Consider the following 14,629-nt stretch of genomic DNA (forward strand, 5'->3'; position numbering starts at 1 on the left):
TTAGGATCACAAGTAGGGTGTGTCATTTTGCTTTTCTAATTTTATTAAATTAAGATCAAACTATAATTCATAAATCGCATGAGTTTACAAACAAATTTATTGATGCAAAGGTAAAAATAAATATTTTAAAAAGGGGGGCAACTTAATAGGGAAAGAAAGAATGAAGGAAATATAAATGAAAATATATCTAACTTGGTCATGGGAATTTTGTGCTTGCCGGGAGAGCAGTAGGGATTTGTTTGTGGATTTTTTGAAGCCATATAAAGACAAGATGTACGGTGGAACAGTATAGTACTAGAAGAAGAAAAAAACTGAAACATTACAGTCCTTCCTTGGTCATGGAATTGCAACTATTTTGACTGCTTTCTTAACTCAACAACAATTATGAGTTTCAATATCTTGAAAAGTTGTCAACCCATGAAAACGAGTCCTGAATGAATGTAGCATTAAGCGAATTAACTTTAGTAGCCAGCCGGCAAGTATGTCCTTGATTTCAGTGCAGCCAATAGAAAATCATGCTTATGATTGTATGAAAGTAAATGAGGTGTTCCGTACTAGGTTAAGCCGGAAGTTATTCGAGTTAATGTAATCTTTTATGCTTCTTGAACAATTTCAATATCTTCTCCAATTAAGTTAGTAGCTAGCTACTCGATTAATTCTAATTAAAGAACTGCTAATGCATTTCTTTAGTGCTTGGACATGAGAATGAGATCACCTCCAATATTGTCCAATTTAAAAAACTCACACACGGAAATGGAAGGAACCCTAATGTAAACGTTTATGTGAATTATGTTCCATCAGGAGTTGAGGACTTTGTTTGACCCAAAAGGCCACGGAATTGATCTCTGTCCATAGTGAGTAAGGTGCAATGGCCACTAGTGATTAGGAGACAAACCCATTTACTATTGGGCCAATATCAGGAGCAAGCATATATTATAAATTATAATATATAGTGGACCCATGAAAAGTAGACCCATCCTTTTGTTGTTGGGTCACATTGATTTGATCCCAACTTTAGAATCTACGCAATTTCAAGGATTATATTACCGTTTGGTAATTTTAAAAAGATACTTTAAATCCTTTTCTTTTCTTTTTGTACCAACGGCACTATAAATTCATTAATTTTTTTTTGGATTTAAACGATATTGAGGGATGCGTTGTCAAACACACATATTATCAAGGTGTTATGAGATTTCAAATCTTTAAGTCAATATTTTTTTTTACTGAACTAGATCCTGTTAGATAAATTCATTAATTATTTATTATTTTTCCTCATGAATTTTGTGTTCTCTAACTCAACTTCATTTATGGCATGTTTTTTTAGAAAAGATGGTATTTCATTAAATCGAAAGGAGCATTACATAGTAAGAACTAGCATGTTAATGGCAGCCTCGTTAAAACCTTTCAAGAGAAACAAAATCCCGAAATAAGAAAAAGTACCACTCATGCTATTGACTAAATAAAAGAGCCAAACAACTTAGAGCAACTCTAGCAAGAAGCCCAACCCCGAGGCTGGGGGGAGTCCAAGCCAAAAAGCTAGTTCCAGCGGGCCACTTTTGCCCGGGCTGGAAGTGGGACCCACGAAGACGGCCTAGCCCGAAGGTAGATCTCGCCCTAGTTAGTGCCCGAGGGGGGAGATGACATCAACGTGCGCTGACGTCAGCCCTGTGCTCCACCAACAGCTAGAAGATAGGTGTCGTCGTCTGGGAGCTTCGATCGACTGCTCTCCTCCAATCAAACGACTAGACTTTTTTTTATATTATAAAATTATGAAAAAAAAATTCAAATTTTTTTTAAAAAAAAAATACCAAAAAATTCTGGAATTTGTTTTCTATAAATACCTACAACCAGTGGAATCAAGTTACCTTATTTCCATTTTCAACATTTAAGTAAATGTCTTTGTCCTTTTACTTTTATTTATTTTTATATTACTCCATTTACTTATGTTTACAATGTAAATAAGGAAGTACCCCCCATTTGGATTCAAATAAAAATATTATAAAATTTAATTCCCACCAAATCAAAATTTGAAAATTCGGTTTTAGTGCAAAATACGATTTATGCTAAAAATGATGGCTCATTAAGTCAATATATACTTCATAATAAAATCCCATAAAATCAAGTTTTCTTATTTGATGTGTAAGGAATAAAAGCCGCAAAAAATTATCTTGAGAAAATGATTATTAGGAAAAACCATTTTTCATACTTAGTCAATATTGCACTTCCGCTAAAAAATTTCTAGATCCGCCAGTGTCTACCAATACTCTTCACTTTGAACACTAAATCCTCATGCATTTTCTTATACTTCTACTATTATTCACTTTTTACTCAACATTTTATTCACTTTTAAATTGTATTTTTATTTATCATCTCATCCGAAAATTTTATCTGATTGAGATATAAATTTTATAATAAATATTGACACGTACGAACTCAAAAATCTTATCTGAAAATATTATCCAAATTAATTGTTTAGGTAAACAAATTTGTGAAAAAAACAAAAAATAAATAGTATTTGCTCTTTGTCATGGCAACGAGTAGAAACACACATTGCTTTTTGCAAGGGCAGCCACTATTTACGTGAATAGTAGTTGCCCTAGTTCCTCCTTACTATGGGAAAGGGCAAATGGATGGAGTTGCTCTTGTATGAAACAAACCAACTTATAACCCAACTACAAAATCCTTAAAACAACATCGCATCACTTTAACCCAAAGTAATCGCCTTTTAGCACAAATTAATGACTGCAATAATTAAAAGCAAACGAATGTCCAGCTTCGTGTTCGTTCACAAAAACAGAAAGGATCCAACACCGATTAAATTCAATCAAATCAGAACCGTCGCTTCATGATTGAAACACATTAACGGACGGCCGTGATCTAAGAAAGAGGAGGAAATAATGATGACGGAGATATTTGGAGGGGCGGACGTAGACGTGCGACAAACCCATGGCAAAACGCTTCCGCCAGTCTCTTACACACGCAACTCTCCTCTTCCACCCACGCCTGCGTTCCTCCTTAACCCTATATATATTCACGTCTATGTACATACTCTTACTCTCTTCTTCTCCTTCTCTCTGTAACCGTTAACGGCCAACCTCCTTTTCACTATTTGCCGGTAAGTTCTGCAAATTTTGTTCCTTTTTTCATTTATTCCCCTGAGGTTTTCTAGCCAGAATGTTCAGCTGTCGAGAATGGTGGAAAAATTTTGAATTTCCGTTTCCAATTCAATACTTTTACTTAATCTGGTCAAACCAACATTTTTTATCTTTGGTTTTCTCTGTTTTTGCCTTGGTTGCTTGAGAAATTGTGTTGGAACATTTAGAATTTGATTAATTTAGTCTTACATTCCTTTCCATGCTTAGCTAATAAAGTTCAAGTGAGAAATTTCGGAAATTTAATGCTATCTTCTATTGTCAGGTGGTGTTTTAAGCTCCCTCCGATCGATGGCACTCTGTGGGGTTGGTTTGAGCCCAAGTTTTGAAAGTTTTGAAGTAGTTTGTGTTGGTGGAAATTTGTCGGCAAGACGCATCAGACCGAGCCTTATGCGTGCCATTGGGAAGTCATCTGATTGGAAGAGAAGACCATGTTTGGGAGTGCGTTGTTCATCACTGAAATTGGACGGCAATGCTCAGACTGACATATCTGTCCCCGTGGAGGAAGAATCAGGTCATGTCATCAAATTCAAGATGTCTGATTTCAAGGTTCTCGACCGTGTTAGTGTTGGCCTTGGCGGTCGGGTATGAAGAGACTAGATTATCTTTTGCATTTCTTAATGTTGTTGTTCTTGTGATGTCTTGAATTCGTGGCGGTCTAATTGATCTGAGCTTTTTTGTAGGCAGGCGAAGTAGTTTTTGAAGCTGTAGTGAAGGACACTGATAGGTAAGTTTACTTGTGTTTTGAGATACTCACATGTTACTGCGAGGTCAAGCTTGATTATTGGTCTGGTGTGATGAAATTGCAGTCCTTTGTATAATACACAAGTTGTACTTCGACGTCTTACTAGTGTTCGAGCTCAGCGTAGGGGTAAACGAGCAATAGAGGTCTGTGGACTGTGTTAAAATTTGTCTACTTTGTTATGTACCGTGTCATCTCATTCTAATTCTTTACTGTTGATTTCTTTAGGTCTTAAAAAAGTTAGCTCGGCGTAGGCTTATGTACCATTCGTATTCAATGCAAGTTCATGGTTACATCTCTTCAGCTATAAGTAGTGGTCGTTCCTCGTTCACTCTGGTCCACGGGGTAGGTCACTTTCTGTGTAACGTGAATTCCTTTATTGCCACTAATTTTAGTTTCTACTTGGCATACATGATACTCTCTGAAGAATTTGATCGTCTGATCTACTTCTATAATGGATAGATAGTTTTTTTCCTGCAAAATTACTTTCTTTGGTGGAGAGTCACATTGGGGACTGATTATCTTCCCACTGTTCCTGCATTTATCATCTGATCTTCCCTGATACCAGAGAACTGATAAACGTTTTCCTTTCTATTTGCAGTATCACGGTAGTTTTTCTTTAAGACATTGGCTACAACAATCGGATTGGCTTCCAACCTTGGAGGCTACTCTTGCATTGGACAAGGAATCTGTTAGAAGGGTGGGAGATGACACAGTTGGAGGATCTGCAGTTTCTCGGCAACTGCGAATGATTAGAATACTAATGAGAGATCTCTTAATTGGAGTACGTATGATTCTTTTAGTACTAAGTGCATAGTATTTTCCATCGAGAAAATGATGGATTATGATGTTTCTAATGCTTATTCTACTCAGGTGAATTACTTGCACAGCCATGGACTTGCCCACACAGAGTTGAGGCTGGAGAATGTGCACATAAGCCCAGTGGATAGACATATTAAAGTGAGTACCAGATATTCCTGTCCAGGGTCAGATTTCAGGATATCAATTATTCCTTACTTTTAGAGCACCTTGTCTGATACATACAGATTCCCTGGCACCATATAACTTTCAGGACTTGGATTTATGGCAATTGGGATATCCATGTTTTGCAGATAATGACATGAGTTATGTCTAATGATCTTTTTTACCTTATCAGGTAGGAATATTAGGAAATGCTGCGGACTTTTATGATGATAGTCCGAATTGTGGTACTGCAGACAATAACATGGATAGGCGACAAATGATGATTGCATTTGACATGAGGTATGGTTTGGAGATGAAAAAAGATTTTTTTAAAAAAAAGTTTTATGTAGATAATTCTGCAAATTCTGAATGTTTATTTTGTTTTATACATGTTTCCCAGATGTCTTGGATTCATGATGGCAAAAATGGTGCTGCGGGAACTCATGGATCCCTTAATATTCACAAAGTTCAAATTATTTCTCACAAAGGTAAAATGTGAAGTTTTGCAAAATAGTTTTCAGCCTTTTGATCATATAATACCAAAGCCCTATTATAAGTTTTAATATTCACAAAGTTCAAATTATTTCTCACAAAGGTAAAATGTGAAGTTTTGCAAAATAGTTTTCAGCCTTTTGATCATATAATACCAAAGCCCTATTATAAGTTTTCCTAAATGTAAAATATTATGTAAATACATGTCTAATTGTTAGACTCTGTTTCCGTGGTCAATAGGTGATTGAAATGAGTTTTAGCTTCCACGAGTGTGGCTTGAACTTCAGAATTTGTTTATTCTAACAACAATATTGATAATGTGCAAGTTCAGGGAAATGATCCTTCATGCTTGCGTGAATTTTTGTTGCAAATACTCCACAGAAACTCCTCATCTGGAAACGCCGGACTCCAAGTAAGTAATGCGCCTTCAGTGCAACTTACTGTGATTTCATGACCCTTCCCATTTTAATGAAGCTTTTTTGGTTTACTGTCTTTCTTGCAGATACTTGATAGGAATTGGGGTGCAGGGTGGAACCTTTTATCCTTATTGCTAGCAACAGAACCTTCTAAAAGAGTAAGGTATATTATTGTTCATGTGTGAGGCAGGGATCTACTCTTTAAGTGATGTTAGAATTTAGAATTTTTATTTTTTATGGTGAGAACTTATTCTGTATAAAACGATCCTTTTTAAATGCTTTGCAGTTGCTTAGATGCTCTTACTCATCCATTTCTATGTGGACCTCGATGGCGGGTAGTCCCGTCCATTGATATCATCAGATGGGGTCTTGGCTCAACTGCATTGCGAATCTCAGAAGAATACATTTACGGCCAGCCTCAGGTATCCTCAAGGGTCCTGCATCTTGTATGTGGAAGTCTATGAATACACATACTTGGTGATTGGGAGATGCACTGACTTCTTCTATAATTTTATGTTTTAGCGAAGTAGGCTATCCCACTTCATCGAGTTAATGGAAATGCTGAATCCGAATTCAAGGCCAAAGGTAATGAATTGTGTATCCTTCATGTTTCTCTTGCATTCATTTAAACTAGTATATGATTCCATTTAAGATATTAGATACCCATTTATAAAATCACCAACTTCTAATATTGTTGTTTAAAAATATATCGTAGCATGTGCAATGTTTTTTTGTTTGGTCTTTAATGTGGTTTTAGCCAGTGCTCGACGACATTCTAAGTAATGTTTGTATGCTTGCAATGATTTGTAATAACTTGTTGAAGCTCTCTATTCTTTTCCTTGTATATTTTGAACATGCAGAATTGGCTGGAATTGCTGCCTGGAAAGTGGCGTCTGTTGTACTGTACTGGGAGGCACATTGGTTTAACCTTTCGGCAACCTCCTGAACAAGTCCTCATCGGTCACGTGCACCTAACTGTGTCAAGAGTTTCCAAGTTGAACACCAGCCTTTTGTTTGCCTCCGACATCGGCTTCACGGTCATGATTGGTCAGGACTGGCCCCATGACAAGGCTGGTGTAGATGGGAAACTTCAAGTAAACTCTTTATTTAGATTAATGGCTGGGAGACGGTTATATCTTAAGGAAGAAGAAAAGAACACAGAAAAGCTCTCCAATCCATCAAACACCCGTGATGCTTTTGCTCAGAAATTGTCAGGTAGAAAGTGGAAGAAAGCACTGCCGTTTAAGGAGTCTCCATCGAGCCTTCCGGTGGCAAAGCTTGTTTCAAGTGGCATTGATGAAGTAACGATGAATCTGGGTGATCCATTGAGTAAAAGTATCAACAGTGCAACAAATGTAGTTCGAGAAGTCCGGACACAAGTCCCACCTGAAATGTTCGATTTGTCAAAGCTTGTGTGTGGAACATACGTGGACACCAGGCTGCTGGTAATTCGAGGGGTAAATGGTTCGGCACTCTTATTCACAAGGTCTTGTTTTGATGAAAGCTGTAAATAACACATGTTCCAGAGTGTATTTATCAGGCACTCGTCTAATTGCTAGTGATTCTTTCTTTAAAAACAGATTTCATAATATCCAGTAAAAAATGAAGCAATTCCAACTCCTAAATAACGCAGTATAAGACTACTTTTTATAAATAATTTTAAAGAATAAAAATAAATTCCTAGGCCAAATTGCATTGCCTTTATATGCACGGGGTTGGTAGAATGAGTAATTTTAATGTGATTAAATTTGTCAGCTACACAACACCATGACCTTGTACTTCTCATCACTCAGCTACAAAAACATAATACCAAAAACCTACAATCTCTCTCATCCCACCTCAACTCTGTTGCGACCGGAGACTATTGCTTGGGTTGTCAAAGCACCACTCAGCAGCATTGCGTTCTTAAATCAGCCCCTGTCGCTGCAGATCAGTATATGTCTTCTTATTGTAGATGTTACCCTCTCTGTCTTCATACTCTTCTTCAAGATCTGGGCGCCACTTATTCACACCTTGCCGTGCTTGTATCCTCTTCCACAGTTCTTTTGCCTCCTCAATTGATGTGATCTCATTGAAGTTCTTGGTGTTTGGTATGCCGAGGCAACGCATCCCGTGTTGGTGGCGCCATTCCTTGAAATGTCTCTCAAAAGCTCTACGCCCCCAGTAACTGTAATTCCCACATATCTCACACTTGTATTCCTGACCAAGACCATGAAGCTTATACAGCCAGTATGGAATGGGTTTCCCATCCCAACCCATCGGCAATTTAAGTGGATTGTAAATCTGCTGCTCATCGTCATCACTTTCGGTATCGGCCTGTGTCTCTTCCTGCTTGGAGTCAAACCCAATCAAGCATTTGTTAAAAACCACCACAAACTTGAAGACTTGTCAGATATAAGTATATGATTTCAGCATGTTTATTGAGGGCTCAATTTATTACCTCTTCACGTTCTGCTTCAATTTCTTCATATGTCAAAGCCTGTTTCTTCACAATGTTGTCTTTCGTTCGTTCAATAGCCTGCAAAATTCCTCAGATAATTTTTTTGCAAATGTTCACTTGTATTCAAACTTCAACAATTACAATGAAAAGCGGTAATTAAATACAGACGACAGGCATAAACAACATAGGAGACTAGAAAATTAGGCAGCATATGCCAACCTCATTCAGTAAATCGCATAGTTTTTTCACTTTGGCCTCCAATAAAGCAATTTCTTTTGAATTGTCGACTTCTTGTGAAGCTGCAGCAGCCCCATTCTGTACTGAACCTCGCGAACCCTTGGCAAAATGTTTCCTGTCCAACTTTTCCAGAGGTGTGTCCTGCGTAAATAAACAAAGAGATTAAGTAATATGTCGCATGAAAATTTTAATTTTTTCAAGTGAAAAGGATATTCCATTATCAGACAGATTTCAATACGGATTCAAATTTGTTAATAATACACCATATACATAGGCTGCGATGCAATGATTTGAAATGGAAATATAACACTTAAATACTGTATAGTATCAAGAGTTTTCCAAGGAATCCTGATTTCTGGCCAATTTAGTAGTTTTATTTATGCCCATTAAAAAAAAAAAAAGAAGAAGCAATTTTAGGACATTTCAAATAGTTCCAATTGCAAATGCTGCCCAGAATACTGATTAAGAAACTAGAGCACAGAGAACGTACAAGTACATTTCAAATAGGCTACTTTATTAAATAAATAAAAACAGAAGAAGTTGCAGAACAATCACCTTTGTAAGGAAAAGCCTCTCTGCACGCTGCTGAACAGTGCCACCTGTCTTCAGTCCTAATGAAGCTAGTGCCTGGAAGGTAAATTAAAGAAATGAGCTAACAAAAATTTCCTTTTCATTTTACATGAGAGAGGGAAAGAGAGAGGGTGCGAACTTAAGACGTGTATTAAACTTAAGATTGAACTCAGCTTATACTGCTATACAAAGCAAACTCTTTATTTTTTGGGTGGCATTAAACTCTCTCAAATTCTTCAATTCCATATGCATCTAACGACATTAATTGATGACACGGATTTTCAATTCAATTTAGAAATACAGACAAAAGACTGCACAATAACTATTCAATTTTGAGATTTCTAAAACAAAAAAACAAGGCAACCCCCCATTCCCAAACAAGTTAACTTCCTCTCCACTTTTCGCGCATTCCCTTCTATTTCTATCCCCCACTCTAATACTAAACCACTTCCTATTCAATAACAAGTTAATTTTGGGCTTTGAACAATTATACAATATTTTTGAAAATAACTTTTACCTCAAGTTGTGTGAACTTAAGGTCTAATTTTTGGCCAATAACTTCTCTGTTTAAGTTGTAAATATCACCCTTACCTCCTTTAGCTTTTCAGGACCCACTTCCGTCAGTTCTTCCACCGTGGTATAAAAATCAAGATCGATCAAAGTAAGCTGATCTTGAAGATGCCCATTTTCTTGCTTCTCATTTTCCCATTCTTTTACCTTGCCATCTGCCCATTGCTCTTCAAATTCAGTTTCAACCTGCCAAAAAATCACCAAAATTCCAAATCTTAGAATACTCAGGCTCATCCTGATAGAATCCAGAGAATGAATCATGCCTAAATGTATTTGCAATAGCCCGTTTGACACAGAGAGCATGAAGTTCACAAATACAAACGTAACCATGAGAAATTGGTTCTCAAATTATATATCTTCCTGAAATATATATGCATATACATTGTTAAAGCCCATACATAGCATGACTTACTACTATACCCAATTATGATTCAAGCCTTTCAATCATTAAATGGTAGCAAAAAATATTCAATTGCACAACTTATAATTATCTCCTTCAAATTTAAGGTTTAGCACTAGTGAATTATAGCATTCTAACCCCAGAAAAGTCATAACCGGAAACTATAAAAAATACTACAAATATATCTTTCTGATTCACTTTGTATATGAAACAGAACTAAAAATAAAGCTCTTACATGAAAATAATCCAAGTAAAGAAGATAGGATTGAAATGAACCTTTGAAAATATTCTATCAAGATCTTGCAAGGGCTCTGTCCGCTGGAAAAAATACATCAGATAAGCAAGTAGATTTTCCATGTATTCGCTGTACTGCCTGAAGAAACTAAAACAAACTCATTCCCAAATTTATGTAATAAATTAAAGCAGCAGCAAAAGAAAATAACACAACACTTCACCTAGACAACTTCAGTTTGAGTTTGCGAGGAATCTTTTGTGGTTGTGAAAAAACATCAAGGTAAGCAGAATATTCGATAGGTTCCCCAAATTTAGAATTGATATACTGGTTGTACAATTCATGCAAGTCGAGGTACCGTCCAAAAGCTTCCTACAAACAAAACAAAACTAAAGCAATTTAATCATAGGACAGGAAGAATGTATGTGACAAACTAAGTAGTGTTTACAAAGTGACAAATGCAATAACCTCAAAACATCAAGATAATACCCAGATATAACCATCTCTGAATTATTTGACTAACTATGCATGCAATTAGTGTTAGAAAACAAAATAACAATGACGTAGCATTTTACTGGTAATCAATATTGCCAAATCTAGCGTGGAAGGGAAAATAATTGAAGCAGTGTAAGTTTACTTGTCTGTGTAACCTCAATCATTCTTTACACAAGCATGCTTACAAACACAGAGAGAGAGAGAGAGAGAGAGAGAGAGAGAGAGAGAGAGAGAGAGAGAGAGAGAGAGAGAGAGAGACCTCTCCGCTGAACTCAATTTGAGGTTCCTCCTTAAGCAGTGCCTCTTCTTCCTCATTAGCATCAACAACACGTGCAGCTGGATGCTTTCGATGATACTCACGGATCTGCACATTGGGCAAACATTCCATCAAGAATCTTAAGATACATGCAGTATCGCCAACTAAATGATAAACTACATAATTTCTGAAACTTGTCATTTTGGGTTTCTCAAACTATATTTTAGAATATCAGAAGTCAGAGCGCACTTTGACAAAAGCCTCTACCATGACGGAGCAACTACTAGGCTTTGATGAATAAACTTTCAACATTTAAAAATCTCAAATTAGAAAACGCCATACTATAACTTCTTTGAATTTCAACTCTAAAAACAAAAACAAAAAACAGAAAGAAAGAAAGAAATACCTCTTTCAATCTATCATAAAATGCACTGAAAACGTTGATGCCAGTGGCAGTCTGGCCTCCAAGAGCAGCAATCTCATCCTTCCTCGCATTATCTTTATCTTCATAGATCTCAATCTGAAATTAAACACACAATAACAAACAATTCATACTCGAAAGCATAAGCATAAACCCTAGGGTTTCCACAAATACAAATAGACCTAGAATTCACATTCCTTGCATTCAAAGATAGAAGATTGCAGTAGCGGGAGTAAGAGAATAATACGTACGAGTCTTTCGGTGGTGGAGGAGATGGTATCGATCATGTGGCGGACACGGTGGCCCTGATACAAGCGGTCCTTGCTGGAAGGCGGCTCGTTCTGGAAGTCCTTCACTATCAGCCGCTCGAGCCGCTCCACCTCCTCGTGACCGGCACGTGTCACCTCCAGTAGCGTCGACGACATCTCCGGCCAACTTCCACTTGGGAGGAGCTACGGCTTCTCTCTTTGCGCTCTTGCTCTGGACGAAGCAAAAACCCCAAAATACCAATTTTTTTCCCTACTAAAGTGAAAGACGCCGTCTAAAATGACGTGTTATGCTTTTTTATAGTGACGAAAAAAAAAGACGGTGAAGTTAAAAATACTAAGGCGACGTGTTTCTTTACTATTGGTTAAGTTTTTCCTGCCACCTGGTCATTCAAAAAAGATTTTCTTCTTAATAAAAATGCGATTTTTCTCATTTTCTGCTGTAGCCTGTAGGCCTGTAGGCTGTAAATTTCTCAAAGCCGTTGAAACTTGAAGAGAGCGAGAGCAAGAGCAAGAGACAGAGATCGGTTAATTTGTCAAAAATGTGGGCGAAGCTCAACCAATCTATGCTAGAGGGTAATGAGGAGGGAGGAGAGGGCTTCTTGGATGAAGAATCTGACGGCTTTTGTGCTCTCTCTGCTACTCAGGTTCTATAGCAAAGAAAGTTTCAATTTTTAGTTGAGAAATATGTGTTTTTGCTATGTTCTCTTTGTTTTTAGCTTCACATGGTTTTTGGGTGTGTGGGTTTTTAATTTACCAGAGAATGTACGGGTTTGCAGCTTGTTTGTTGGCTGGTCTGGTTTGTATGTTCCTGGTATGAGAATTCTTACCCCTCTAGATAACTTTTATTCGAATGCTCTTCTTATGGATTACTGAGTTATGATTTCAATTTGTATTATTCTGTTTACAGCTATCTTTCTTTACATAGACGCATGATTTTCCGTGAAATTGATTCAGTTTGAGAGTGGTGGACGCAATGTGTAGTTGTATATGCCCATTCACCATATTGGCCTTTTGCTGATGGAAAGTATTTAGCTTCCTTTAACATGCAAACCAAGAAAAAAAGGAAAGATAAAAGGGATATTTGCACTGTTGCACATTCATGTATTGTATCTTCATCTTTTACATGAATGTTCCTGATAAGGAAAGAGGGGTGTGTTAATGGCGAAGGAATTATGTGATTTTAAACTTTGAGGTATTGGAGAGATTACCTTTTCAAACTCTTTTCTGCTTTCCCTCATCAGCTAAGCTAATTTCAACTTTATGTATTATGCCTAAGGAAACTTTCTGTTTGCAATTCATAACTGGATAAATGAATTCAGTCAAGAACAGAGAACTGCAACATAATTATGAGAAAAGTAAAGTTCTTTTGGTCAAGATAATTTGTACAGGTAATTTTTTGATATTTCGTTGCAGCATTTTCTTATAACTTTTGCTTCTTTGGCAGTCATTGATTGTCTTTGCCAAACCCATCAAATTTGCCGTTTTGTTCACCTTTGGCAATTTGTTGGCAGTTGGAAGGTAGGTCCAAAATGAGTTCTCAACATCATATACTTGAGCCACATAAATTGGTGTGTGATGGCATTATATCTACTGAAATTCCTCAGACTTGTTGAATATACCTCTTTTTTTCTCATGCAAGTTTCTCTGATTGAGTTTAACTAAAATTCATCAAGGTCATTCAGATGCTAACCTGTATTCCTGTTTGGCAGCACAGCCTTCCTCTTTGGCCCTGTACAACAAATGAGAATGATGTTTGATTCTGTCCGAGTGTATGCAACAGCTATTTACCTTGGATGTGTTGTTATAGCACTCATCTGTGCTCTCTGGGTTAGTATGAAATCCTTATCCTATGATATTATGAAGAAAGTTTGATCATATAGCTGCAACTTTGGAAAGTTCTTGGGGTCTGATTCTCAGTAATCTGTGAGCCCAAACGTGTCCTGATTAGACACTTTGTATGTATAAAATATCAGCATGTGTTTCTGTATGATCATAATAATACTGTCAAGGTTAAAAACTTTAAATACCTGAGAATTGGAACAAGGTGATTATGTCGATAACTTTTCCTTGCTTTCAACTTCTTGTCTTCACAGCCTCCACTTTCTGGCTCGTGTTCAGTTTACATGTCAATGTATCAGTGTGCATGATTTTTGATTCCTTCCAAATATATTGATCTATTATATTGAGTTGAAACCTTGACATTTCCTTTTTCATCGTGCAGATCCATAGCAAGATTTTAACAATAATTGCAATCATATGTGAGGTCTGCGCCCTTATTTGGTAAGTTTCCCTTTCATGTTCACCTATCTCACTAAATTTGCCACTTCAGAGAAAATGCAGGGCATGCACCCTGTGCCCCATCCGAGTCAAGTGTCAAACTATTCTAAGAAAAAATATTATTTGTACTTCATGGTATGGAAGCTAATGGTTCATCTGAGCTGCATTCCTTTTTGCTCGAACTGTTTCATGGTATGGAAGCTAAACATTATGCGGACAACTTATATGATCTGAACTGTTTCAGGTACAGTTTGAGCTACATTCCTTTTGCTCGAAGAATTGTTTCGGATTTGATGTTTCGTTTATTCGACACTGAGCTTTAGATGATAGAATTATAAACAGTTCAGGGTTAAGACTCTTGAAATTTTGTGATCCGGGTTTGATCTCTTTTCCATTATTTGTTCAGTTTTCTGTTGGCATAACAGTTACGGGAGTTGGGTTTATGTGATTGTTTTAAACCTTATGAGAACAAGTAATTGTATATACCTTGGATTCATATTCCACTTTCAACTTATTTTCTTGTTGATTTTGCGTGCCTCTTTGTTGTACAAAAATTTTTAATTTATAGAACAAGGGCCTCATAGAGACCGACCCAAATATAAGTCCCATCGCAGACAACAGATATAAAATGGACAATCTAAGGAAGCCCAATTAATTGTTAGATCGTACAAAAGAATATCTCACTTCATTTGCTTGC

General features: G+C 36.9%; 3 protein-coding genes across 3 annotated transcripts; 2 read left to right on the top strand and 1 right to left on the bottom strand.

Moving 5' to 3' along the window:
- On the top strand, window positions 2,939-7,354 carry LOC18786846 (probable plastid-lipid-associated protein 14, chloroplastic). The gene is made up of 14 exons (XM_007220149.2): window positions 2,939-3,115; window positions 3,418-3,737; window positions 3,836-3,879; window positions 3,962-4,040; window positions 4,123-4,239; window positions 4,496-4,678; window positions 4,768-4,854; window positions 5,051-5,157; window positions 5,258-5,345; window positions 5,681-5,761; window positions 5,852-5,928; window positions 6,052-6,187; window positions 6,288-6,350; window positions 6,626-7,354. The coding sequence occupies exons 2-14, from the start codon at window positions 3,444-3,446 to the stop codon at window positions 7,277-7,279; spliced, it is 2,010 nt and encodes a 669-aa protein (XP_007220211.1). The 5' UTR covers window positions 2,939-3,115; window positions 3,418-3,443; the 3' UTR covers window positions 7,280-7,354.
- LOC18786760 (splicing factor SF3a60 homolog) lies at window positions 7,391-11,925 on the bottom strand. The gene is made up of 10 exons (XM_007220600.2): window positions 11,638-11,925; window positions 11,372-11,485; window positions 10,969-11,073; window positions 10,438-10,586; window positions 10,259-10,355; window positions 9,604-9,768; window positions 8,998-9,069; window positions 8,425-8,583; window positions 8,206-8,283; window positions 7,391-8,093 (listed from the first exon to the last, which is right to left on the bottom strand). Exons 1-10 carry the CDS (start codon window positions 11,809-11,811, stop codon window positions 7,671-7,673), a joined length of 1,536 nt encoding a protein of 511 aa, XP_007220662.1. The 5' UTR covers window positions 11,812-11,925; the 3' UTR covers window positions 7,391-7,670.
- Window positions 12,092-14,463, top strand: LOC18787201 (vesicle transport protein SFT2B). Its single transcript, XM_007218538.2, has 6 exons — window positions 12,092-12,299; window positions 12,413-12,466; window positions 13,100-13,173; window positions 13,365-13,482; window positions 13,877-13,935; window positions 14,177-14,463. Exons 1-6 carry the CDS (start codon window positions 12,195-12,197, stop codon window positions 14,253-14,255), a joined length of 489 nt encoding a protein of 162 aa, XP_007218600.2. The 5' UTR covers window positions 12,092-12,194; the 3' UTR covers window positions 14,256-14,463.

Source organism: Prunus persica, chromosome G2 (assembly GCF_000346465.2).
Source record: "Prunus persica cultivar Lovell chromosome G2, Prunus_persica_NCBIv2, whole genome shotgun sequence".
Taxonomy (NCBI): domain Eukaryota; kingdom Viridiplantae; phylum Streptophyta; class Magnoliopsida; order Rosales; family Rosaceae; genus Prunus; species Prunus persica.